The sequence below is a fragment of the Heterocephalus glaber genome, unplaced genomic scaffold (assembly GCF_053883595.1).
Source record: "Heterocephalus glaber isolate CG9 unplaced genomic scaffold, H.glaber_assembly_v1.0 deba00001509, whole genome shotgun sequence".
Lineage (NCBI taxonomy): Eukaryota > Metazoa > Chordata > Mammalia > Rodentia > Bathyergidae > Heterocephalus > Heterocephalus glaber.
Window position 1 is genome coordinate 807873 of NW_028258325.1, and position 26632 is coordinate 834504.

A 26632-nucleotide genomic window follows, 5' to 3' on the forward strand; every position below is an offset into this window, starting at 1 on the left:
ACCGCCTCCTTCGCCCCGCCCCGCCCTTCCAGGAGCGCGCCTACGTCACCCCGCAGAACTCCGCCTCGCCTCGCCCTCGCGCCTGCGCCCCCAACCAGTGGCCGCCCTACTCGGGGCACGTGATTGGCAGAGCCTTCGCCGGAATGGGCGGGGAGAGGGCGGTCACCACCCTGCTGACCACTTCTGCCCGCGCCGCGCAGCAAGAGCGAGCCAATGGGCGCTGAGCTCTGGGCATGTGACCGGCCGGTGCCGCCTCTACCGGAAGGGGCGGGGAGAAGCGAGAGGGTGCCTTGACGTGCGGTTGGTTCCCAGGAGGCCGGGCACCTGGGCGGGGTCATCTCGGAGGGGCCTGGGAGTCCCCAGGCTGCGGAGTCGGGGCAGCAGGTGTGGCCGCGCGGAGCCTCTGCCTTCGGGCTCGGGCGGGGCAGTGATCGTGGGGTCCCGCTCAGCCCCCAGCTCGCTGGCAGCGTCCATCGCTGTCCCGTGCGGGGGAGCCGGGAGAGAAAGGTGCCTTGCTGGAACGTGGACTGCGGCGGCGCTCAGACGTTTCATCTTTGAAACTTTCTAGTTACACCGAGAGGCTTTGCTGGACTCGCCCCAGTGGCCCCCTGGTGGTCGTGTTTCCCAGGAAGTCGTCCCACTTGGCGGGGGCGTAGGGACCCCAGTGCCTGGGCACCTCTGCAGTGCCCAGTACTGGGGGGAGCTCGGTAAACATTCGATAGTAAAACTAAGAAGCTAAAGAACAGCTGGTAATTAAGCATCTCTGTGCTCCCTATTCCTAGATATGGATCAGAAACTTCCAGTGTTGGTAGAAGAGCTCACAACTTCCGGAGAACCTCAGCCGAATCCTGAGAAAATGAAAGAACTGAAGAAAATTTGCAAGTATGTCTGTGGGGCAGCGTTTCACGGTAGCCTGCGCAGTGAGCCCGTGGCATCTCGAGATTGTGGTGTCCCTGCAGTACAGCACCCCTCTGCTGTGCGAGCTGTCTCTGCCTGCCTCCACCCGGAATGAACCACGGCTCTGCAGAGCCAGGGCTCGGGCGAGTGTGTGGGTCGGGGAGCACAGAGAGGCTCTCCTCAGGCCACTTCTGGTCGGCCCACTTGGGGGTCTTACAAAGCACATAAACGATAAGCCCTCGGTGCGCAGATAGCCGTACGGTTAAATACGTATTGTTGGAACATGGAAAGAAGGTTCATGGTGCAGTGATTGCCTTTTTTTTGGCTGTGGATTGGGATGGAACCCAGGGCTGCAAGAGTGCTAGGCAAGCACCACCACTGACCCATGCCTCCCGCACATCGACTGGGGTACACCGCCACCCGCCGTGTGTTTAGGGTGAGCCCCCCAGGAAATGTCTATAGGGATCCTGCTAGGCCTTGCTTGTAGGTGCTGGAACATGAACCTAGGGTTACTGATTAATTCGTTTATAAAGCAAAGGAATTTGAGTGATCATTTATTAAATGAAAAAGTGTGCATCCTTCAGTAAAAAACTGCAGTGCTGACCAAGTTTTGCCTGCATCCACGAAAACCTGTTTTTGGTTTACACGGGGTGGGGGGGTAGGGGGGCCAGGGCTGGATCCCCACCTGAGGGCAGGGCAGGGGCTGCCGATTCTCCTGGAAAGGGCGCCTCGCTGCGTGGCTGTGAGGCCTGTGTTGCAACCACTCAACCCTGAAAGCAGCTGTGGCAGTGTGAACGGAGAGGTGGGCCGTATTCCGATGAGAACATTGACAGCCACTGATCTTTGAATCGTGATTTCTACATGTTAGAAATACTCTTACGTGTATCACGTTGTGTTGCTTAGGGTCAAACTGAGAACCTTGCATGTGCTAGGGAAGCCTTCTGAGTCTGAGCTACTCTCCCCCCACCCCCCACCCCCCCCACCCCCCCGCCGCCAGCTGTTCAGCCCTTAAGAATGTAGAGGACAGGGCTGGGAATTTAGCTCCGTGGTTCTGGCGCTTGCCCGGCAAGGACAAGGACCCGAGTTTGATCCCCGGTACCAAAAAAAACCCAACAGTGTGGAGGATATTCTTGGTGTGTGGGCCACACAGAAGTAGGCCAGGTAGTGGCGGCCTTTGGCCCTTGGGGGCGTGCCCGCCCAGCTCCCAGAGGGGATGGGGAGACTGGGCTGTGGCTGCCGTCCCTTCCACGTATGTGTCCCTGCACGAGGAGCGTAGGCTGACCTGACCTTCGTGCACGTGCTGGGCATTTGAGTCAGGCTGACTTGTGACCCCAGGTCTTCAGAGGAGCAGCTCAGCCATGCCTACCGCCTGCTGATGACCCAGCTGAGCCAGGACCATGCCGAGATCCGCCTCTCCACTTTCCAGATTGTGGATGAGCTCTTCACCAGGTCTCACCAGTTCAGGCTGCTGCTCGTTTCCAACTTCCAGGAGTTCCTGGAGCTCACACTGGGCACGGACCACCAGCAGCCCCTGCCACCTCCCAGGGAGGCAGCCCGAAGGCTGAAGCAGGCAGCCATGCACGCTGTGGAAGGGTGGAATGAGCAGTTCGGCGAGGCCTATAAGAAGCTAGCCCTGGGCTACCACTTCCTAAGACACACCAAAAAGGTGAGTGGGTCTTGCCCAGTGCTGTCGGGTTCCCCAGGGCCGGATCGGCAGATCTGGGTGGTGGGGTGGAAGAGCTCCCTGTTGAGTCTAGTGCAGGCCAGGTGGGCAGAGCTGCTGAACTGCCTGGGGGAGAGCAGCATTCCAGGTGCCAGGGTCACACGTGCACCCCATCCTGGGATGGTTCCTGCCCCACCCTCACACCCACAGTCCCTTCAGAACCCACTGTGGCTCAGGCTGTCCTGGGTCTGATGAACCCATCCAGGGTCTGCTCCTTTGTCTCACGCAACCCCGTCGCTGCCCAGAGCTCGCCATGCTCCTCCGCAGGCAGATGGCCTGGCCTTCCTGTGGGCCAGCCGCGTGCCACCCTCAGGCACCTCAGGCTCATACCTTGATGGTGCTGAGGCCGCTTTGCTGCTAGCCTGTGTCTCGCTGGCCCCTGAAAGTGTTATTTCTTTTATTTTTGTCCATTTTTAAATTTTGAGATGGTCTTGCTGTTGCCCGGGCAGGCCTTCCACTCCTGAGCCTAAGCAGTCCTGCTTCCTCCTTCTGGGTAGCTGGGGTGACAGGTGTGCCACTGTGCTCAGCTGGGGGCTGGAAGTCTTTCTACACCCACCCCCCCAGCTCCCATACTGAGGGTTGAACTCAGGGCTTTCGCACTGAGCTACATTCTCAGCCCTTTTTACATTTTTTTGTTTTAAGGCAGGGGCTCACTAAGTTGCTGAGGCTGGGCTTTAAGTTGCATTCCTCCTGCCTCAGCCTCCAAGACTGCCAGGATTTCACCTGTACTGCCTCACCTGGGTGGGTTTTTACTTTTACCTCAGGTGGCAAACGTGCGTAGCCAGGCAGCAAAGTCAAGTGCTTAAAACGCTGTGGACCAAGCCTGGGGCCCCTGGTGCACACTGCCCTCCATGGGCCTGTCTGTGTGTACGTGTGCGTGCCAGGCAGTCCCTGTCTTTGTTGTCAATTTCTCAGGTGGATTTTCAGGATGTGAATGCCAGGACTTTGGCAGAAAGGAAGCGGGAAGAAGAAAAGCAGAAGCACTTGGATAGGATCTACAGAGAGAGAGCCGAGCAGGCCGAGAGGGAGATGGAAGGCGAGTTTCCAGGCAGGGCCCATGCCTGTCTTCTCCCACTGCCTCTGCTCGGAGCCTCGGGAGGCCGGCAGGCTGGACAGAAGGCTCTGGATTGGGCTGCGCCTCTGCAGGCCGCCTGGTTTCCTGGCCTCTGGGGGCTTGGCTTCACCTGTGGTCATTTGCTGTGAGGCTGGGGTGGACTTGGTAGAGGCTGGGTGCCCCAGGTGGCCTGGCTGCACCTTCTCACCCACTCATCTCATGGTCCCTTTCGCTCTCACCAGCACCCTTCCCAGAGTCTGCACCAGTACTTCCTGTCAGCCAGCCCTGGTGCACATCACAACCCAGGTGCAAAGGCCTAGGGGTGCAGTTGCTCACCTGCAGAGCCCCCCAAAACAGGCTGAGACCACTGGCACATTTAGAGGTCTGCGTGCCTGCGGGGCCCCCACAGATACCTGTCCTGGGTGCAGATGTCCCCATGGCCACCCCCGGCCAGCCCAGGGGTGAATCCGGGCTCGGGGGAACCCTCAGATGAGAAGCTTTGCCCGGGGATGGGGAGGCTGCCTTCAGGGGGAGGGTGCAGGGTGGTTGGTGTGTGACTGCCCTGCGTACTGGGGCACAGTGTCCCGTGGTGGTGGCAGTGATGTGCGCTCCCATGGCTGCCAGTGGCTTGTGGGGTGGTGAGGAGCTGCTGTGACCCAGCCCTCGGGGTGCTGGCTTTCCCTGGCAAGGAGACCCCTCCCTCACCTGCAGCTGGACGGTACCCCCCAGTGAGTGGGCCTGGTAGTTTGGGCCAGGCTCCCTTTTGCTAGTCTTAGTCAGCAGGCTCTTTCTTGGCAGAAATGTCTGAGGAGATTGGCCGCTGTCTGATGGAGGTGGAGAGCTGCTTCAAGCTGCTGGTGCCCTTGGACCTGGGTCCAAGCCCTCCAGCTTCGGAGTTTTCCCCTCACGCCTCGGGCCCTGGCTGGGCTGCCCTTCACCGATCTGTTGGCCCTGACCCCCAGGATGAGGAGCAGCCATGCTGCAGCAGAGACCTGCCTGCCTCTGCACACCACGCAGGAGCTGCTGGTAGTGGGGAGGGGCTGCCCCAGATAGCACCGGGGGATCCGTCAGAGGAGGAGGAGGAGGACAGTGACGTGGAAGAGTTTGTGCGGAGCCATGGGCTTGGCTCTCACAAGTACACGCTGGCCGTGGAGCTGTCCTCAGGTAAGGGGTCCCCCAGGCTGCCCGATCCTCCCGCCCCACCCTTCTGGGTGTCCTGTGGTGAGCCGAGCTCAGGCCTGTGGGTGGCACCCCAGGTGTTTCCATCCTGTCTTGACGTGCCGGGTGATGGAGTTGCGCATTTGCAGCTTTAGGGTCCAGTGGCTTCGAGTCACCCTCTTTGGAGCTGCTGCCCATTGGAGCTGGTAGAGCAGGTGCCCTTCCCCAGGGTGAGGCAGCCAGGTGCCCGCTGTGGGAGCCCTTGGACCCCACCCTCTGGCCGTGGTGCCAGGCGTGAGGAGGCAGGTTGCCCTCCTGCAGGCTGTCTTGGTGTAGTGCATGGCTGCTCACCAGACGCCACGAGCCTGTGGTGGGGAAGCTGCCCCAGAGGCCATGTGTAAGTGGGTACCTGCCTGAGGAGAGGCTGCGTAGCTGCCAGGTGGCCGCTGAGCCCCCGCTGGGAGCAGGGCCAGCCTGAGTGGCAAGATGGCCATGCACCCCTGGGACAGAGGGCTGTTGCCGTGCTCACCCTCTGGGTGGCAAGGGGTGTCAGAGCAGGAGGACCACCTCGGGGAGGAGCCACACACTCCTGTCCAAGGCCCCATGAGTCTCCTTCCTGGGGACACATGCATGGGGGAGCAGGCACCTCGTGTGTTTAGAGGGTTTTAACAGGGTCCGCCTGACCCCCTGCCTCCTTCAGACAGCCTGAGGGTGCAGGAGAATGAGGACAACCTTGCTGTCCTCCACGCTGCCCGAGACGCGCTCAAGCTGATCCGGAACAAGTTCCTTCCGGCTGTGAGCTCCTGGGTTCAGGTAAGGCAGGCACCTGACCCTTGACCCTTGGTGCCCCAAGCTAGCTGAGAGGCCGGGCACAACAGGAGTGTGGACGGTGGGCTGTGGGATCAAAGGAGGATGTGCAGAAAGGGCCAGGCACAGGGCTTATCATCAGGGGGACCTGAGCCCAGGCCGTGAGCCACCCTGCCTGGGAGGGCTCCGTCCCTTCCCACAGAGCCCGGTGTGGAAACCGGCTTCCTCATGGGCCCTGGTGACTCCCTTGGCTTTGCAGCGGTTTACCCGAGCTGGGGCCCATGGTGGACACCTGAAGCGTGCCATTGACCTGAAGATGGAATTGGAGTTCGTGCTGCAGAAGTACAAGGAACTTGACATTGAGCCCGACAGTGGGCAGCACCAGGTACGTGTGGGCTGAGAGTGTGCTAGTCTGGGTCTGACTTGGTCCTGCACAAGCAAGAGCGGCTGGGGCTCCAGAAGACCCTGTTCCTCCCTCTCGGTGCAGACGTGTGCAGTAGGAGCCCCAGACAGCCTTGCCTGGGGCAGAGGGGTGCAGGGTAGGGTGGCCTCCAGTGGGTACTGCCCTCGAGTCATGTGCACCACCGGGCATGATGTTCCTGCTGCCAGTGCTCTCTGCTCATCCCCTGTGTGGTTCCGCACCTCCACCCTGACAGAGTTGGGGGTCCTGGGGACACCAGAGTCAGCCAGGGCAGATCCCAGGGTGAGCGTGGGCACTGTGCTGACTGTCGGGGAGACTTGAGGCTCCTGTCTGCTGGACCCTGTGGCACCTCGGCCCCAGAAGGGACCGAGGTTCCTGAGGGGAGGGCTGGGCCCCTCATACCCCTGAGTACAGGGCACCTGGCGATGGCTGTTGTGGGATTGTGTGCTGGGAGGCGCCAGTGCACTGGGACCAGCACCGGGTCCCCACTGCCTCAGGGGTGCTGGGGTCCCAAGGGGATTTCCACAGTGGCCTGCAGGGAGCGGGGCTGCACTTAGCACTGTTGGATCTAGGGGAACCACAGCTGGGCCCTCACGCACAGCTGACCACCCTCCTACGCCTGTGGCATCTCTTGTCTGCTTCAAGACGGAGGGAGACCCCAAATAGCCACTCCCTGGGAGCCCAGGCTCCCAGTGGGGCATGCTGGCCCTGCCACCCCTACTGTTGACGGTCACTTTCAGGTGGAAAGAGCACTGTTTTTGCTGAGGAAACGTTCACGTTTGGAGCCACCCAGAGGCCCAGCCTAGGACCCAGGGAGAGCAACACCCTGTGCAGCTCTCAGGGACTACCAGACTGCGCCCGGGCAGTGCCCCATGGGCAGGTGGTGTGGCCCCAACCCTGGAGTCCAGAGGGTCCTATCTGAGCATGGCTGCGTGGATCGCTACCCGGCCAGCAGAGGGCGGTCTTGCTCCTCTCTTAAACCTGCAAATCCAAGCATTGTGGTGACCCTGGGGCGCTTGGGCTGCGGCAGGCTGTGCTGGCCATTTTGTGGGTGCTTCGTGGTACCTTACAATTACTGATGCAAGAATTGAGCGCAGTGCAGAGTGATTTCCTGGTGTGAAGGAGGTAGTTGCTCCTGTAGGCAGGTTGACAGCCAAGATGCTGCAAGGTCCTTAGGACAGCGGGGCTGGCTCTGGTGCTGGAGTCCCGGGGTCCCCTTTCTTCGTGCCTAAGGACCAGCCTATGACATGGCCTTGTGCTGAGGTGCACCCGGTTCTTCCTGTCAGGGTTGGGCCAGGCCAGGCTAGTCTTCTGTCCATGGTGGTCGTGTTGCTAGTGGCCTCACCATGGCAGCTGGTGCTCCAGGGCATGGCCACCGGGCTTCAGGGTAGCACAGTCTGGTCTTGCCAGGCCTGGACATCACCAACCTGTGTGGACCTTCTAGGGCCAGCAACAGAGCCAGGGCTGGTCAGACCCCATGCTTCTGTGTCCAAGGCTCCAAATGGACCAGCGGTAGAGCAGACCTGCACTCTCCTGGTCAACTCCAGGCCAGCACCTCTGGGGCTGCGGCTGGGTCCCCAGAGCACGGGGCACTGAGGCCCTCCTGCGTGGTGCCTCCTGCCCACAGCGCCACCCGACCTGCTGGGACAGCCATGCTCCCAGGAAGACTGAGTGAGGCCTTGGACCACACTCTCTGGTTTCCTTGACTGCCTGCCCAAGCCCCACCAGCTGCCCTATCCCCCTGCAACCTCAGCTTCCTGCTGCCAGCTGCTTGGGGTTGCCATGCCCCACTGTTGGTTAGCAGGGTCGGGTACACCTGCATGGTTCCCATCAGGGCTGGGCCATTTCCAAGTTCTTATAGGACGGGGACACAGTGGTGTCAGGCCTGGGCCTGCTAGAGCCACCGCCACAGCTTCACATGGAGTGCAGCCCTGACCTGGTGTAGTGCAGAGCCTACCACTGTCCCCTAAACCTCATTGCTCCTGCAGGCCCCGTCTTAACCCACACATTGTTCTCCCTCGGGCCTGAGTGGTGTACTGTGGCCTGTCTGTGAGTCCTGCAGTGGGGGCCAGCCCCTCCCGCCATGCTGTCCGGCCTGCAGGCTCCTGCCAGGCCACAGTGCAGGGCATGGGCTGCTGCTGTCCTCAGGGTGCAGGGCTCGCTGGCTGTCATGGCACCCTGCTCTGTTGTCACCTGCTAGGCCCTTCTCCAAAGACTGATTTAACAAGAGGCAGTGCCCTGAAGTCCTCGGGACTTTGCTCCCCAAGGCTGGAGTGAGCCTCCGCCTGCATTTGAGGTGATTGTTGGCTGGGGCTGAGAGTGGCAGCGCCTGGCCCGGGTGAGTGCCGCTTCCCAGAATAGACAAGGTATCTGTCCATCTCATTCCTGCAGCTCCGCTCGCTCCCCAGCGCCTGCAGGGCTGCTGCTCAGCAGTGGCCTGTGCGGGCCAGGTGGGACCAGTGAATGAATGGCTGTTCATTAGAGGTGTTTTAATTAGAAATTATGAACGAGGTGTTCTTCACTAATTTTCAAATAAAATTTATGGAGGGTTTCAATCATTTCCATCGGTGTTTCCCCATTTAGCACGGGATGGGCATCGTTAACTCTGCGTGTAGAACAGGCTGATCAGGCAGCCCTAATTCAATAGTGCGTGATTTAAATATCTTAGAACTTCTAACAAATGTGTAAGAGACCGAAGGAACTATGACGTCACCTGTCAGGCTGAGATGACAATGGCCCAGACCCCGCAGAGCCGTCGGTGGGCATGGGCGGCCCTGGGGCACACGAGGCACCTCTTCCCACGGCCCCTTCCTCTGCTGTCGTTGGTTGCTGCGTAATACCGCTTTCCTCTTGACATAGATGTTCTGTCTTCAAAAAATACTTAAGCCGGTTTAAATATGCCTAAGTGTCTGTTTTATAGAGCGTCTCCATCAGAGCCGTCGGAGGCCAGCGGGGATAAATCTGAGCTGGATCGATGTGGAGGCTCATTGGGCAGATTTAGTTTCCACCCGGCTCCGTTACAGACGAGCAGGAATAACCCAAGGCTGCCTCATTCGTTAAACTGATAAAAATCCTTTGAAAACTTTAAAATTGCCTGCCTTTTAATTACGTAGCCCGCATCACGAGTTATTTCTCCTTGTGTAATTAACAAAATACTAATTTCCCCGGCCGTGGGTCGGGAGGCATCACTGGCGGCGGCCTTCCCCCTTGCTGGGGCCACGGCACCAAGTGGCGTCTCTGGGCCTGGCTGTGCCGGCGCCTCCTGCTGCAGGACACCCAGCTGTGTGCTGCAACCAGCCAGGCCCTGCTGTGTTGGGGGCGCTTTCCTGGGTGCCTAGGGGCTCCTGGCCTCCTGTAGGTGAAAAGGACAGAAGCAGAAACCCCAGGGAATGAAATGTTGAACCCATCAGGCTCAGGCAGGGGAGGCAGGGAAACTAAATCAGCCTTGCAGGAAGCCTCGTGCCGTGCCGCAGCAGGGCCGGTAAACCCCCTCTTCATCACACTGAAGGCCGAGCCTGCAGCACAGCCGCGCGTTGGTGTTCGCTGGGGAGGGCTGGGGCCTGGGCGCCATCCCTCCAGGCCAGACTTTGAGGGCGGGAGAGTATCACAGTCCTGGCCCAACCCATGCCAGCCACTGCCACCGCTGTCCCCTGGGCACGCCCCCTCTGAAGGTTCCCAGCCCCCTGAGCTGGTCTTTTCAGATGCCCTCGCATTAAGCTTCTGATTCCAGAAGCAGCCGTGGGATGGGCTGTCTCCTTACACCTCCTTTACGGATGAGAACGCTGGCAGACCTGTGTGAGCTTGGCCTTTGCAGCCTGGCAGGAAGGCCGCCTGGTGTCTGCCATGCGCAGCTTGGTGTCCTGGCCCAGCAGCGCTCTCTTGCTCCCTGGAGCTGGCCTGCTGCTGCACCCTGGCCACTGTCCCAAGCCAGCAGGCTGTGATGGACGCCCTGTCCCCTGTCAGGCATGGGGCTCCTGGAGCAGCCTGGCGGGTTCCCTCCTACCCTGCCCAGGCTTTGTGGAGCCTGTGGGGGGTCGCAGTTATTAGGCTTGTAGTGCGGTGCCTCTGAAGTGATTACACACTCCATTGGGTGTGATGTCGGTTTGTGTAAGTTTCAGACGACCCCACGATGTCATGACCTGCCTCTCTGCGCCACTCACTCCACTCTGAGGGGACACATCCAGCGCGGAATCCCCCGGCACCTGGCCCGCGTTGCCTGGGCCTCAGCCCTCGTGGTCGGCAGTGTCCACACCCACCTTGCTGGCTCTGGAGAGGGGCCTCCCCGTGTGTGCGACCGGGCCTCTTGCCTCAGGCTGCCCAGTGGGCTGGACACAGCTCTTGGGTCCCAGCAGCCTGCTGTGCACGCAGGCAGCTCCAGGACTGTGCCTCTGCACTGCGGAGTGTTGGCCTGTGATCCTGTCAGTGAGCACAGACTTAAGAGCCATTCCTGAAGTCGATGGCTCACCTCGGTGTGATTTTCAGACCTGCCCGCGTCCTGCAGTTTTGCCATGGGCCTGGCGCAGATGTCTGCTCTCGAGTGCCCGCGTGGTCAGCAGCGTGGCCACCCTGTCCTCTGAAGGTGCGTCCCTGGCAGCCGGAGATGCACATGAGATATTGGCCTGGCCGGCAATTTGCACGGCCTTCCAGGGAGGGCATTAGCATATAAATAGCAGATGCAATGACGACCATCACAGCTGAGCACGTTTAATTTTTAGTTTATAAGATAGAATGGGTTTTTAAATGCATAGCCATCAAGCCGCTGAAAGACAAATGCAGCTTGGAACTCACTTGTCTGACGAGGCCTTACATCATTTTTTTTTAAAAGGGAAATAGACACACATAAAACTGAACAAAAGTGATTTCTTGGGTGAAAAGTAATTGAGATTGCGCACCAAGTTAATTAGATCGTACAAAATTTATTTAATGGTCCCAGCTGTATCTGCAGGCCATGGGCTGGGTGGGCGCCCGCTTCCCGGGCACTACGCTGAGCTTCCCTTTCCTTCGCAAATAACTAGCAATCTCACTGCCCCTCCCCTGTAAACTGATTGTGTTGTATATTTTAGCCATTTTATTGCTTGTTTAATTATGATCGTGGAGACTCATTTTTCTAAATCCTTTTAACTGTGGGTGAGAATCCATTGTGTGAAATTGTGCCCCCGCATCGGGACGGGAAGAAGGAGGGGTCAGCACTTGCCGCCTGGGGACCAGCTTGGCACGAGGCCTCCAGGGCTGGGGCGGCACCAGTCAAAGCCCACGCCTGCTCCTGTTGGTGTGCTTGCGGGGTTGGCTCTGTGCTGGGTGGGTTCGAAGCAGACTGCTCCGGAGAAATTACCAAGTCCGGCCCATCTTGAAGACCGCCTCAGCCCTGATGCCCCCTTGCGGGGCGTGAGCTTTCCCAGCACCTCAGCCGGCGCCCCTGTGTGTGGCCCCTCCTGGGCTGCTGTGACCTTGAGGGCAGGTCGCCACCACAGGGCTGTGGGCCCCACCCAGTTCATTGCTAGCCTCGGGCTGTGCTCCACCACACCAGTTTTTCACAAGTGTCCCTGCAGCTGCTGGCTTAGCGCTTCCTCTGCCTTCCTCGACAGCAGCAATGCCGTGGCAGGTGCCACACGTCCAGCACACCTGACAGGTGTCCAGGAGAACTCGGTGCACTGTGAACTTGCAGCCTCCCTGTGCACCAGCAGGGAACAGAAGCCTGAGCAGGAGGCTTTCAAGTTTAACCTCAGTGTTGGCAGCGGAGTCTGCATTCCGGTTGCTGTGGTCTGAATGGCCCAGGCTCTGAGTTCCAAAGTACATCCTGGGAGTGGAGGGCTGTGTGCTCCACCTGAGAGAAAGCCCCAGGGTCTTTGTAGAGCAGAGACCGGCAGGGAACCCTGAGCCTCATGAGGGCTAATTTAGGAACAAAGAGGAACCCAGGACTTCTAATTTAATCACAGAAATAAACGATTTCAGTTGGGGAGGAAGAGGTATAATTCCCAACAGTTAGCTAAGCAGTTGAATATTTTTTAGGAAATGAAAATTTGATAAAAGTCCCTGGTGAAATTCAAGGGTGTAAGCAATAAGCATAATATTTTATGAAAATGACCCCCATATTTAAAACCTGGCACTATATGTTATGCATTGTAGCACCCAGTCCACATCTACCTTTTAGAAAATTAAAACACATAAATTCTGTTTAGTGTGTGAGCCACTCTGCGCGAGTCGGGAACCGTAATGCCCTAAAACCTTGGGCTGCTCTCCACCTTTCATAAATTCCTGGGTAGATTCTATACAAAAATAATTTTCAGGTCCGTGGCTCATTGTTATTCAAACGTGATTGATCGTCGTCATTTGCTCAGCTCGGGAGTTAAGTGCCCCTGTCATTTCCAAAGAGTATAATTGGGACGTTTCACAGGTCAGCGGTGGAGACAGGCTTCCCTTTTGATCAGTGTTAGACTGATAACAAAAATTACAGTTTCCGATGATTAATGTCTCCTGTGCTTCCCAGATGCACAGCCGTGGGCCGCACCTAAACAAAGTGCATTTGCATCTGATTATGCTCGGGGTGGTGGGAGCCTCCGGCTGGAGGACCCAGCCTAAGGCTTGGCCAGACGTGGCCCCAGGCTGGGCTCCATGGCCCTGCGTCTGCCAGCCGGGATCTCCCAGGTGAGCAGTGGCCGCTGCAGTCCTGTTCTCAGCCAGCTGCCACTTGCTTAGGCTTGGCTTCCAGTGACTGAGGGGGACACAGGGCAGCAGCCCCTGCTCGATCTCTTGTACTCCTCAGGAGGCAGCACCGAGACCGAGCGCCTTTGAGGGCCAGGTGCCCAAGTTGTTTTAAAGTTTTTCTGTGGTGACCTGCTGGAGCCCCCTGCTTGGCATTCATGCAACAGAGGCCTTTCTGGATGCCTCCTTCACCAGGGCCTGCAGCTGTGGACTGGGTGTGGGCCCTGGCTGCCCCCATCCGCTGTGGCCCTGGCAGTGATGTACTCCGCGTAGCCATGGCCCGACCTGCAGCAGCACTGGGCAGGCCAGGCCTTTTGCCTTAGCACCACCCACCGAGGTGGCGGGGAAGAGGGCGTGGGCGCCAGAGAGCTCCTCCTGAGGTCTCCAGGCCTCCAGCCTGATAGGCTCCGCTGTGGCCTCCTCAGGCTGACCGCCCGTGGGAGCTCAGGAGACCAGCACAGGGCTGGGGCCTGAGCTGCAGGAGAGTCTGCGCCGGGCGGCTGTCCTTGTGTGGGGGCGGCTGTCTGTCAGCACCTGGGGGTGACTCGGGGTGTCTCCGCAGACAGCAGTGCTGAGGCACGAGGACGATGAGGATGACGAGGACTTTGTGGAGGTCCCGGAGAAGGAGGGCTATGAGCCCCACATCCCCGACCACCTCCGGGCCGAGTACGGTGAGCTGCGGGCGTGGCCGGGGTGCCTGGGAGGAGGCCCCATGGGATGCGGCCCGGGCATGGCCTTGGTGAGCGGCCCCTGGCCTGTCCCGCTGGCCCATGCCCAGGGCGGTGTGGTGACTGCTTCTGGCATTGCCTGAGGAGGACATCTCCCCTCCTACAGCGCCCCACCATGGCCAGGGACTTCGTGCGGGCCCACAGGGTGATGGAGGGGAGCTGCTGGGCCCAGGGACACCCCCATTCCCCAGCCTCCTCCCCGGCCCACGGCTGGGCAGCGGGAGTGAGCTGTGGAGCCCTGACCGCAGCAGGAGAGGCTCCCACCCTTGCAGAGGAACCTGAAAGCCGCGCCCAGTGCCCTAGGGAGAGGTGTGGCGGAGGAGCCCGACCCCTGGAGAGGAGGACCGTGGGCCGTGGGCCACCGACAGGTGGCAGGCGCTTATGCCCAGGGGAAGCAAATAAAACGGCCTCCCCTTTTGTCACAAAGTAGCCAAGTCGGTTGGAACTGGAGTCTGAGATGAAATGTAGATTTGTTAGGAAGAGTTTAGATGATGAGCCAACTGGAGTGTGAAGACATGACCCATTAGGGGTGTCATGCCAAATTAGCACGGCCGAGCTGCTAACAGCCCCATCTCCCCACACAGTGGAGCCCGGAAAGAGGCCGGCTGTGCCGGCTAGCCCACGGTGCCTAGGGGGACGGGGCTGCTACCCGGACACAGCTGCCTGCCTGCCTGCGCAGCCCAGCCTGCCTCTCGCACCGGCCAGTCTGTGCCCTCACAGGGCTCCGCAGACGTGGGGCCTCCTGTGACCCAGCCCCCCGGCCCACACGCCAGTCTCACCGCGGGGTCTTGCTCCCTTCCCGCCTGGGCTGAGATCCCAGTGGCTGCAGCCTCACCAAAGGTTGGCCACTGAGCCTGGGTGCCAGGGAGTGTGGGCGCTCTGCTGGGGGCTGTGAGCTCCCTGCCAGGATGCTCTGCCCCTTGGCCAGGTGAGCTGTGGCCTGCCCAGCCCCTCTCCTCTCCGCGGGCACCTGTGCACCCCGCCTGGGGCCTGGTCTCCCCTGAGGTCCTCCCACCCCATGCCCTGGGCCAGCCTGGACCTTCCAGGGTCTCCAGGGGAGCCTGGCAGCCAGTGCCGCCCCTTGGCTATGGTCAGACCAGGGTTTCCTTGTCCAAGGCCTCTGTCTGTCCCATCCAGTTGCTTCCAGGCCCTTCGGGCAGAACTTGGGATCTGATGGGGCTGGGATGGTGGGAGCCGCTCTCCTCAAACCTCATCCTGTTCCAGCCACGCGGAGCAGGCCCAGAAGTGAGTGGCAGACAGGAGGGCTGTTCTGAGGACAGCGCATTCTGTCTACCACAGCATGAGTGTCCCTCGGCCTGGGGCCGGGAAGCAGCCAGGGATCCAAGGAGCATCAGCAGCCTCTGTTCATGGTGCTCACTCACGCTGCCGGCAACTTTATGTTCAGGAAACGTTGCACAAACATCCCCAATGGCCGCAGCAATGGGGCCCTGGCCAGTCCTGTGTCCCCAGGCTGGGCCCCTGCAGGTTGCGCCTGCCGGCCAGTCGAGTCCTCCAAAGCTGATCCCCAGGGCCCTGCACTCCTGCTTGGGGCTGCGAGCTGCAGCGATGTCCTAGCCCAGGGTTCCCGGTGCCCCCGGGCTTGGGACCCCAGCCTGGCTCCAGGCAGGGTTAGAGCCTCTGTGCCAGGTGGCCCCGGTCCAGAAACCCTGCGGTCTTAGCAGGGGCTGTGGGCCACCCCATCCCGGGCCCTGGTGTCCATCCTCCCTGGCCCGTCCTAGCTGTGAGGACCTGGGAGGGAGGAGCAGAGACCCTGGCGGTGTCTCTGGGAAAGGCTGTCACTCCACCTTTGACCTGCGCCCTCTCCTGGTCTCCAGCAGGCCACCGAGCTTGTGTATGGGTCTGGCCGTCTGCACAGCTCAAGGCCAAAACGGGGGACCCAAAGGAGGAGCCGTGGGCCCCGACTCCAGGCTCGGGAGGCTGAGCGGGTCAGTCCCGGAATAAGCCCTCCACTCTGCAGCTCTGGAGGCCTCGGAGCCCACAGAAACTGCCAGGCGAGCTCAGTTCATAATACTAGTTTATATTCTGTCACTGTTTTTTCAATTAAACGTAGGTGAATCTGAAGTAGTTAGATTTAGTCTAAATCCACACGGCTGAGGAAATCGGGCTCTTTTCTTTCTCATTTCTTTCTCTGCATTTTCACGGAGGGGCTTTTATCTTCCCCTTAATCCTACCATTTCTGTCAGGACATAATCTCTTTCTCAAATTTACATTTTAATTACAAGGCCAGCTGAACGGGGTAGAATCAATAATGTCAGGCTCGGCAGCCTAACTTTGTGCGGAGCCCCAGCCTCTCCGTTTCCTGCTATCGATTTATCTCCCACACTGTCTGCTTCAGGCAAATAGGTGCCACTTGGGCAATTTAAACAAAAAGGGGATTTGGACATTTTTATGATTCTTTCTAAAAGCAACCACAGGAGTACATTTGAGAGGAGATACTGTGCTCGGGTCAGATGCTGCAGGCCGCGCTGGGCGGCCAGGCTGCCCCTCGCCCTTCCCTGGACGTGGCTCAGGGCCTGCAGAGGGCTCTCTGCTTCGGGGCTCACTTGGAAAGTCTGTCAGTGAGATTGATTTTCCACGACAGTGTGAAAATGGTAGTGTGTTGGGTGCCCTGAGTGTTTACCCTGCTCTAACACGCTTACCCATCTTCTTAATGGTTTAAAACAACAAATCAATGAAAAATATATTTCATTCTTGTAACTCTCAGGAATTCTCATATTGATCTCTGGCTGCGATTGTATCTATCTAAATGTCACATTGTTCACTTATCAGTCTTGCTGCCCCAGCTGTGTGTGCACACGTGTGTGTGCATGTGTGGCCAGCAGCTGGTGCCCTGCCCGCATTCTGGGCCAGCATTTCCAGGTCTCTGTGGGCCGACCTGGGCATTGACAGCGGGAGTCGCTGGCACTTGCACAGCACACCTGGCCCAGGCCCTGCAGCTCCAGGGGCCTTGAGGGGCTGACAGCGACCAGTTAACCTTTTCCATGGCCTCGTCCGTGCTCTCTGCTCTGAGAGGGGTCAGCACACGTTATCCACAAGGCCTGGATAGGAAGTGCTCTTGGCTTTGTAGGCCACGTGAGGTCCCTGTCCTGTTCCTCAACTGAGAAGCAGCCTCCAGCAGGGTAAACAGTGGCTTTATTCACTGGGCCGGGACTGCCAGGGCATCCTGTGAGGTGGACCCAGGGATCACCGCCCTCCCCGAGCAGCACCCTGCCGAGGGCTGAGCAGTCAGTCTGCACCTGCGCGGCAGCTCTGTCCACGGTACCAGCCTTCATGTCCCCTCCACGTGTGTGCCGCCTTAACTTGCATCCCAGACTTCTTCTTGTTTAGAATCCAGACCTCCGGGTATGTGACGTCCCCTCTGCCATCTTCGGCTCTCGGTTGTGTGGTGACTGGTCACCCCTGCACCCCGAGCTCTCAGTTCTGCGGCCAGGAGCATGGGACCCCCAGCCTTTCCTCGGGGCTGGACCAGGTGCTTGATGGTTGCTGCTCCCTCAGATCCCCCATGCTCTGCCAGCTGGACTTGCTCTTTGATTTGCTGTGACTGCTGTTACTGTTTGGTTTTCCTCTTCCACTTGTTTGTTTGTTTGGGGGCCAGGGTTGGTACCGGGGATCGAACTCGGGTCCTTGCACTTGCACAGCAAGCGGCAAAACCCACTGAGCTAAATCCCCGGCCCTTCTCTTCCACTTTTTATTTGCTAGAATAGCTCATCTCCAGCAGGATTTCTCCTTCTGGTCCTTCCTGGTTTCTCAGAGGTTCCCATGTGGATTTGTCATTCATGGTTTCTTTGTATACTCTGCAGTGCTGCGGATTGAACCCGAGGCCACCTGTGAGCTGAGCACACGATTTCCCGCTGAGCTAGACCCCCGCCTCCTCTGCCTCTCCCTTTCCTCATGGGAGACACTGACTGGGCCCCTGGGTGTCTTTAAACCTGCAGCTCCTCTGTGTCTGCTGCACTCGGCTTCCAGCAGCATTGCCAGCCAGTCTTTGCCCTGTCTCTGCTGGTACCCAGTAAACCCTCTGCTTGTAGAATTTGTCTCCGGCTGCTTTTCCCTCCTCCTGGATCCCAGACTGAAGGACATTGGTCCTCGAGGGTCCACCCATCACACCTCCAAACGTGCTGCTCACGTGGCTGCTGCCGCCCTCTACCCTTCTGCCATCCAGCGAGTAACTTCCCCAGCCTTTTTCTGCCTTGTCCTCAGGGTAGGATGTACCCCTCGTGCCTCTGCTGCCACGCTTCCGTGCCCTGCATGCATCCTCCGTTCTTATGAATGTGGAATGTGCTATTTTTTGCCTGGCCTGGGACACATTGCTCATATGTCTTTTTTCTTCCCTGGCTTCATACTCTTGGAACCTTCAGCTTTCCTCCTGGTCTGCGCTGTACCCTCAGCTGGCTGGTGGGACCTGGGAGGAGGGGCTGTGGTCCAGGGTGCTTGCCCCCAGGACAAGTCCTAACCCAGACCTCCTAACACTTGGCGTGCTCACCCGAGAGGAGCCTTGAGGGCCGGGCAGGCCTGAGAGCTGGACCAGGTCCCGCCTAAACAGGAGAGTAAGGCAGCCAGGGCCAAGCATGGCATCCTGTCTGCCCCTGTCTTCCTGTGGACGTGAAATCCCTGCCGCATCCCACGGGGAAGTTGGTGAAGCGCCAGGGCTGTGGCTCTGTCTGGCTGGTGGCAGTGGGGTGTCCACTGTGACACCCCCCGGACCTGGGCATCTGCCCAGCAGCTACAGGGAGGCTGACTCCAGGGCCAGGCCAGCTCCAGCTGCCCCTGGCACCTCTCAGAGGCCACAGCTAAGCCAGGAGCGGCCAGGGCTGGGCCCAGGACAGAGGTCTCAGGGCAGGAGATGGCTGGGAACAGAGCTGGAAGCACTGTCGCCTTCCCTCTTGACTCAAGGCTCGGCGAGGATGTCCACTGTGCTCCTGGGTGGCCCGTCTACACCGTGGGCAGCCTTGCCCTGGGTCCTCGTGGGGGTCGCTTATGGGTTGGGGCCAACCAGCTATGGCCATGCTGCGCAGGCTGGGGTGGCGCCCACCTGGGTCCCTGCCCTGCATCCATGGCATCCCACTGAGTGTGGCCCTTGCCCAAGAGGTGGTGGCGACAGGACCGCCTCGCAGGCCATCAGACGATGACACTCATTCATGCGTGTGTGCAGCGTCCTGCGGCCAGGCCTAGGCCCCAAGGGACAGCTGCGTAGAGCTCAGGTCCCAGCTCCACATGGAGGTCAAGGGTGGACACGTGTCTTTTTCAGGGCTGGAGACAAAGGCCCCACTGCAGACCCTGGAGCAAGACGCAGCTGCACGGGGTGCTCAGGCGAGGAGGAAGACCCACAGGGAGGAGGAGGCATCGGACCCCACCTCTGCCGCTGCCCAGTTGTGTTGGCTGCAGGACCGCCTCCCTCCAGCCTTGCCCTCTCCTGCCAGGTGACTCCAGGTGTCCTTGTTGCTGGTCCAGAGCATGACCAGCCCGGGTCGGCTCCAGGCCCCTGGTCCTGGGGCAGCCTGGGGTTGAGGCGCAGCCCTGGCTGGGTGCCGCTGGCTGCCATCTGTCTGGAATGGCACTAGGCACGTGCCTGGAAGCACCAGTGCATCAGCCAGGGTTTAGGGGCCACCGCTCACCCTCTGAGAGGCCCCAGGCTGGGCTACTGCTCTGAGGTTGGGGAGCAGGGGTCAGGCAGCACCCGAGTGGCCAGGGGCTGTGGCCAGAGGCCACGTCCAGCCAGGGCATTCAAGGCCTGAGCCCGCATGGCTCTGGCCACAGCTCCTTCCTGCTACCCAGGCTGTGCCTGCACAGGAGGGTGGGAGGGGTGGTGGCTGCAGTCCTCCCCTCCGTGGGTGGTCATCATCACGTTCTACCTTGCCCCAGGGCTCCACTGGGGCCTGTGGAGGCCCAGAAGCTAGCAGAAGAGCAGGCCCGGGCGCCTGTTGTGCCATTTGGTGTGGACCTGTGCTACTGGGGCCAGGAGCAGCAGATGGTCGGGAAGATGTTCAAGTGAGTGAAGGGGCGCAGTGTTCCTGGGGCCCAGCAGGCCCAGCCAGGCGCCTGGGCTTCCTGAGCCCTTTGCTGCTCCTTTGGGGAAGGTCGGCCTTTCACAGCATGTGGGAGTAGCCCCGGGTCCTGACCTGGCACAGTCCCTTCAGTGGGAGCCAGGTAGCAATTGCCACATGGAGTGCAGCCTCCCGCTTTCCTCCCGGGAGGCTCCCTGCCAGGCCAGCAGAGGCCCTGGCCCAAGCCCACGGCCAGGCTCGGACAGCGGGCAGCTTACTGCAGGAGCTGTGTCCACCTAAACCACTGATGGCAAACCTTTGAGACCTTTCTGTGATACGGACAGCCTGCTGTGGCACGGGTGCCGTAGGTTCGCCACCACTGCCCTGTGCTGTGGCCAGAGGCAGTGCTGGCGTCTGATGCCAGATGTACAGCTGATGGAGGAGGGGACCAGGCAATGGTGTCCCTGGCCAGGGTCCTGGTGCCTCGAGGGCTCCCAGACACTTTGCTTGGAGTGTCCAGGGCAGAGATGCCCATGAGCCCCGTGCCCTCACCACGGCCTTCTCTGGTTCTGCTGGGGTGGGTGGTGGGTACAGTTGCAGCCTGGCCTCCTCACAGGAAGCCCCTGTCCCTGCCATGTTGCAGGGGGCCTGCTTCTCTGGGGATGCCCAAGCGCAAGGCAGGTGGGCTGCTCAGCTGTCAACAGAGGCCTGGCGCCCAGAGATCCATCCCACACACGACCACCAGGTGCCCATGCTGGCAAATGGCCAGAGCCACCAGTGACTGCCAGCCTGCAAGCAGACGCTGGGCAAGTGTGGCCACCGCCCCAGCGCCCCCAGGGCCGTGGACAGTGCTGAGGCCCCAGCAAGGGGGCTGCACCATGCTCTGCTCCCTGCCGCCCACCTGGTGCTGCCTGTGGCCTGTGCTCCCTGGGAAGCAGCTGCCACATCTGAACCTCACTGTGCCCGGGTGGCTGAGGAACGGAGTTGTCCCAGGAGTGGCTGCAGTGGTGCAGGGACCCACGCTGGGGCCGACCTCGGTCCCTGGGTGTCCCCAGCAGCTGGTCACGTGCATCCAGGCCCCTCCTGGGCTGCAGTGTGGAGCGGGGCCTCCTGGGGCCCGCTGTCTGCCTGCCGAACAGAGGGGCACAGCAGGCTGAGGGTGGGGCCAGTCGGCTTGGTTGTTCCCAGCAGCCGTCCACCCTTCAGAGGTAGTTGGTGGCCACTCCAGCAGGGCTCAGCCTGGGCCCCGGGCCTGTGGACAGCACAGTGGGGAGGACCCTGGTCCTGTAGCTGCTTCACGTGGTGCCCAGGTTTGGGCCACCAAGGGGATGCTTTCCTAAGGGGAGGAGCAGCTGACTGCTCCAGGCCCTGTGAGGCACCCTACCAGGCTGTTGCTCTGCAGAGCCGACTCCGAGCACCGCTTCTGGAAGCCCAGCGAGGTGGAGGGGGAGGCAGACAGTTCAGACATCCGTGCGCTGCTCCGGAGCCGCTGCATCACCTTTGCAGGGAGGTTCGAGCCTGTGCAGCACCGCTGTCGGGCCCCGAGGCCCGATGGCCGGCTCTGTGAGCGCCAGGACCGGCTGAAGGTGAGGCTGTGGGTGAAGCCAGAAAGGAGAGGGTGACTGTCGGGGTGGGCACGGTGGCGTGGAGAAGCCCCTGGGGCTCAGGCTGTCCCGGGTGGTCAGGCTGCTCAGCCACCATCATTAGAGAGCCGTGTCCGGGGCCTGCCGCCTGGCCTCATGTGGACGTCCTGTGGAGCCAGGGATGCCAAAGGGCTGGGTCCTGGAGAACCGGGAGGCCAAGGCCCCCAGTGGGGACTCCCTGGGCAGGAGGGAGCAGGGTGAGAGAAGTGGCTGCAGACAAACGGACTGGAGGCCCAGGTCCCTTCATTTTTACTTTTTATTTTCTAGTGCCAGGGGTTGAACCCAGGGTCTTCCCGCTACTAAGTTCCCTCTCCAGCCCTTTTTTATTTTGAGACAGTCTCACCAAGCTCCTCAGTTGCCCAGACTAGGCTCAGACTTGTCATCTTCCTGCCTCAGCCTCCCAGAGTGCAGGGATTACAGGCGTGGGCCAACAGGCCTGGGTGGCATTGCTACCCCTGCTCTCAGATGAAGAGGATGACAGAGCCCCCGGCCCTGTAGCTCCCAGGACCCCCTCGGAGGGAGGCGTGTCCCAGCCGTCAGCCTGTGTGCTTGCTCTGCAGTGCCCTTTCCATGGGAGGATCATCCCCAGAGACGACACGGGACAGCCCCTTGACCCAGAGGACAGGGCCAGAGAGCAGCGGCAGCGGCTGCAGCAGCCAGAGCGGCCGGGTAGGTCAGGGGTGGGTACAGCCCCAAACCTGGCCCGGGCCACCCGCTAGAACCACGATCCCTGAGCCCCGTGACCGAGGGGCACTGGGGGCCCAGGGTATGCAGGGAGCTTGGGGCAGGTGGGGACACACCCACTCTGGCAGCCTGTACCTGGGTGTGGCGGGGGTTCTCTGCTGGCCTCTGCCCACCCTGGCATCCTGCTGCGGCCTGGCACCAGGAGTGGGTGCTGCCCTGTGCTGGCTGCCCAGCCACAGGGGCCCCGAACAGCAGGGCCAGTGGTGAGCCACCCCCAGGCCCCAGCCAGGCCCGGGCGTGTCCTGAAGGGTGGTTCTGGCCCACCTCGCTGTCTCCTGGGCTGGCTGGGCCAGGGTGGCGGCAGGGCTGACCTGTTAATCTCCGGGCCGAGCCCTTCCCTGGTGGCTCACACTCGGGAGCAAATTAAGTGCCTATTTTTGTGTCAGCCTGAAGAGTATCTGGTTTTCCAGCCCTTGGTGGCTTGTTAACAAACAGGTATCAGGCTGCGGCCACGCCGCTGGCCAGTCAGATGTGAAATAGCGTCTCTTTACTAACTGCAGTATTGATCCCGCCTCCCTCGCACACGGGGCAATTTTCTTTTCCCTGGCGCTAACCTCGGTGACAATGCACGAGGCGCTCCAGGGCCCGTCAGCGCCAGGAAGGCCGTGCGGCCGGCGTCTATTGATTTTCTTCAAAGGCTTTTAAATTGCTCCTTCATTTTCCTGAGGTGCCCATTCCATCTCCACTGGAGGCCGGCGTTTTTTCCTTGTGTTTAAACAATTGCTCCATTCACCAGGTTCCTAAACTGTGACGCCTTCTTATTACTGGGAGATAAACTGTTTAGACAGTTTTCCTTAATCTTGGATTAATCGTCCCTGTATCTGAGTCCTGCAGCCCCGAGTTCCTTCACTTCAAAAAATCAGCTGGAGGAGGCTGTGCCATCTGTCTGTCTGGGCCGGGCTTCTCCCCTGCAGACAGCCCCGTGGCCTGGCCTTGCAGGCACCCTGTCCCCTGCTGCTCCCCAGCCCTCTGCCAGCACGTGAGGGGCCCGTCTGCCAGCCAGGCTTGCCCCGGGCTGAGCAGGCTGGGTCACTTTGTGTCCCATGCCTGACCTGGGGGAGGCAGAAGGTGCAGCTGCCCAGGACCTGAGGACGCCAGCCCCTGGCTGTGGCCTTGCCCGCTGGCCTGCAGTGCAGTCCGGGCTGCGCCAGGAGTAGCTCTGGGCACAGCCTGGCTGTACGGCCGTGGAGGCCCAGGAGCCTCGCAGGATGTTGGAACAACCCCCTCCCTGCCACGCGGACCCTCTCACCCTGCCAGCTGCGCCACGGGAGCCCCAGCCCCTCGAGCAGGACAAGGGCCACACAGTGCCACACAGGGTGGAGGGCTGGGGCTAGCACTGGCGTTTTCTAAAGTCCTCACTTTTGTTTAGACTGGCAGGACCCGGAGTTCATGAAGGACGTGGAAGCGGCCACAGGGGCCGACCTCGGCTCGGCCCGGTACAGCGGAAAGGGCAAGGGGAAGAGGAGGAAGTACCCAGCACTCACAGATCTGCGGGCGCAGGCCAGCACCTCGAGGGCCCGCCTCGGGAAGAAGGTCTTTGCCAAGTAAGGGCCGCTGCTGTGCCCCTCCCGTGCCCCCAGGCTACAGGCCTCTCCCCAGGGGCCCCCCAGATCCCCTGGGGTGGAGTGGGGCGTGCACTGGACAGGTCCAGAGCTGCCCCCGACACCCTGTGTGTCTCCTGAGGACGCCACCTCTGTTCTCCCTCCTGGTAGCCGAGGCAGGCAGGTGGGGTGACCGTGCCCTTCATCCTGCCTGCCACCCCTAGTTAGTGCCACACTGCCCCTGCTGACCTCCGGGAGGGCTGCCACTGCGCACATCTCCTCTGCTGCCTGGGTGTGGGCACCATGTCTGTGCCCAGCCTGGGCCAGTGTTCCACTGCTGTCAGGCCTTGCCTTCCCTTCTCCACCACGTGCCCTCTGGGTTTCCTGTCCTTAGGGCCTGTGAGGCTGCCGCCACCTGCCAAGGTGAGTGCCAGGGCTCTGAGGTGCCTGGCACCTGCTGCCTGCGGTGTTGCCATTGCCCAGCCCCAGGGGCCTGTGGGACAGCAGCCTTGCAAGGGTCAGGGAAAGGCCAAGGCTCCTGGGAGTGGGGCCAGGGCTGGGCAGCTCTGGAGCGAGCGGGCTCCTAGGGGTCTGCCCCAGGTGCCCGGGGCTGAGGAGTCGGTGTCCCACGTTCTCCTGTGCTCTCTGGGGCACAGAAGGCCTGTGCAGGAGCAAGGCCAGGAGCTGGCGCCTCACAGCAGCCTGGAGTCTGCAGAAAGGCTCGACCGCCCCAGGCTGGCCCAAGCCCTGGGCCTCCCCGTCCCGGCTGCTGCACAGGGCTGGGGAGATGCGGCCGGGGCCCGCTTCCCCGGCAGGATGGCGCGGAGCCCAGCCCGAGCCCCTGACCAGCCTCGCTTTGCTGTCCCGCAGGGCAGCAGTGCAGAGGGTGGCTGCTGCCATGAACCAGATGGACCGGAAGAAGCATGAGAAGTTCGCAAACCAGTTCAACTACGCGCTGAACTAGTGCTGGGCCTGCCTTGCCTGCTCCGTGCACACCCGAGGACCGGGTGTGAGCCGTGCTTCCTTGTGTCCAGTGGTGCCCAGGGCCTCGGCCAAGGGGGCAGCCCGAGGCCTGTGTGCTTTCTGATGCGTTGAGAGCTGGGCCGAGCTCTGCAGCCTGCCCTGCCCTGCCACCTCCCCAGGAAGGAGCGCTCTGGGCTGCACGGGGCCCAGGGCCTCGCCTGCTTCTCAACGCGGTCTGAATTGGAGCGTGGCACAGCGGCCCGGGAACCTGCATTCCGGCCCATGGTGCTTTGTCGCGAGAGGACACCCTCCGCCCTCCCAGCCCCACACGGCCCTGTGCGCGTCTGGTGGGCCAGTTCGGGTGTCCTGGATGCACCGGGCCCCCTCTGGCTCCCTGGTCCCTCTTCCTGCCGTCACACGTGCCACCCCCAGTGACGTCCCGGCGTCTACCACGTGCCGCCTCGGGCGCTGCCCTGGGCTGCTCCCAGGGCCCCAGCAGTGCTGTGCATGGGTGCGGTCACTGGGCCACAGGTGCCACCTCGCCGTGACCCCACTCCGTCTTCCTCGGCACCCGCCGCACCCCTGTGCCCTCCAGGCAGCGGAGTTGGGGGTCCAGTTTCTCCACATTGCTGCTGGCTCGTCAGTCACCTCTTGGTGTTAGCAGTCTTAGTGGCATGGGGATGGAGCAGACTTTTATTTTTTTTCCTGGACTGCAGATCAAATACAAGGCACTGAACTAAATAACCAGCCTTTTGGGCCGGGGACTTTGCTCAGAGGCACCACGCCTGCCTTGTAAGCGCAAAGTCCTGAGTTTGATCCCCGGTACCAAAAATAATTTTTTTTAATCAGCCTTTTAAAGTTTTATATTTTGAGACAGGGTCTTGCTAAGTTACTGTTGCCCAGGCTGGGCTTCGACTTGCAGGCCTCCTGCCTCGGCCTCTGAGTAGCTATTTTGATTTGATTTTTCTGATGAGTGATGTTGAACATCCCTTCATGTGCTTAAGGGTCATTTGTTCATCTTGGGAGAAATATCTGTTCGCATCTCCTGACCCTGCTGGAGCCGTTGGTTCTGTGTTGTAAGAGTGTAGCTATCTGGGCTCTGTCCTCCTGAGTGATTCTCATATTCCCCGCCGGTCTGCCTTGTCCCCTTCTTAGGAGAACCCTTTAGAGCACAAATACTGCCATCTTCTGTGGAGTCCAGTTTATCTGTTTTTTGTTCTTTTCTTCCTTGTGCTTTTGGTATCTGAGAAACCACTGCAGAACTTCGGGTCACAGAGAGTTGTTGCTGTTCTCTTGTGTGGTTTGGTAGCTTTAGCTCCTTTTCCATACGCAAGGTGGGGTCCAGTTCGTCTTGTGTGTCTGGTCACTGTCTGGTGTCACAGCACCACTTGTTGAAGGCCTGTCCTCCCCTATCCCTCTAAGCACCCCGCGGGTAACCAGGTGGCCCTGAGGGTGGACTCGGGGTTTCTGGGCACCGATTTCTGGCCCTTCGACCTGCACACCCTTGCATCAGTACTGCGGGCTGGGTTATTGGATTTGGTGAACACGAATCTTCAGCTGTAATATTTCAAGAGGGTTTTGGCTCTTCTGGGTTCTTTGAATCTCCAAATGAATTTTGGGGTCAGTTTGTCAATTTTCGCCAGAAAACAAAAAGCTGGCATTTTGATAGGGATGGCGTGGTGTTGCCATGCGAACACGAAGTCTCGGCACGCGCACTGCCGCTGTCTTCCGGGTACTCGAGTGGTCCTTGACAGTTCTGGGTTCTCAGTGTGTGCGTCTTCCACTTACTTTTTTTTTTGGTACCGGGGATCAAACTCGGGTCCTTGCGCTTGTGCAGCAGGTGGTGAAACCACTGAGCTAAATCCCTGGCCTGAGGACCTTCTGATTTCAGTTATTTTAGTGCTCTCTCCCCTCTGCCTTCCGCCCTCCGTCCCCCTTCCTCTTGGTCAGCCTAAATAAAGATTTATAATTTTGTTGATACATTTGAAGAAACAACTTCTGGTTTTGAGTGATCCATATTACTTTTCTATTCTTTATTTCACTGATTTCCATTATTCATTATTTCCTTTGGGTTACTTTGGATCTAGTTTTCTCTTTCTTTTTTCTTAAAGTGGAAGGTTAGCTTATTAATTGGAAATCTTTATTTTTTAATAAAAGTGTTCATAACTATACATTTTCATCTAAGCATTGTTCATCCCTTAAATTTGTTGTTGTTGTTTTGTTTGTTGTTTTTTGTTTTGTTTTGT

At 60.0% G+C, this 26632-nt stretch overlaps 1 protein-coding gene across 5 annotated transcripts; it reads left to right on the forward strand.

The window, feature by feature from the left end:
- The first annotated feature begins 33 nt into the window (after positions 1-33).
- Uvssa (UV stimulated scaffold protein A) lies at positions 34-26381 on the forward strand. Of its 5 annotated transcripts, none has more exons than XM_004847441.4 (14): positions 34-507; positions 783-882; positions 2233-2563; positions 3536-3656; positions 4473-4838; positions 5533-5645; positions 5899-6024; positions 13325-13433; positions 18760-18931; positions 19374-19499; positions 20898-21081; positions 21699-21807; positions 23252-23426; positions 24294-26381. In XM_004847441.4, exons 2-14 carry the CDS (start codon positions 785-787, stop codon positions 24385-24387), a joined length of 2124 nt encoding a protein of 707 aa, XP_004847498.1. In that variant the 5' UTR covers positions 34-507; positions 783-784; the 3' UTR covers positions 24388-26381. The 5 variants fall into 5 exon arrangements, with proteins under 5 accessions (XP_004847498.1, XP_004847499.1, XP_021116093.1 ...); XM_004847442.3 differs by having other exon boundaries at positions 34-384; XM_004847444.3 differs by lacking the exon at positions 34-507 and having other exon boundaries at positions 523-882; positions 2387-2563.
- The last annotated feature ends 251 nt before the right edge of the window (positions 26382-26632 follow it).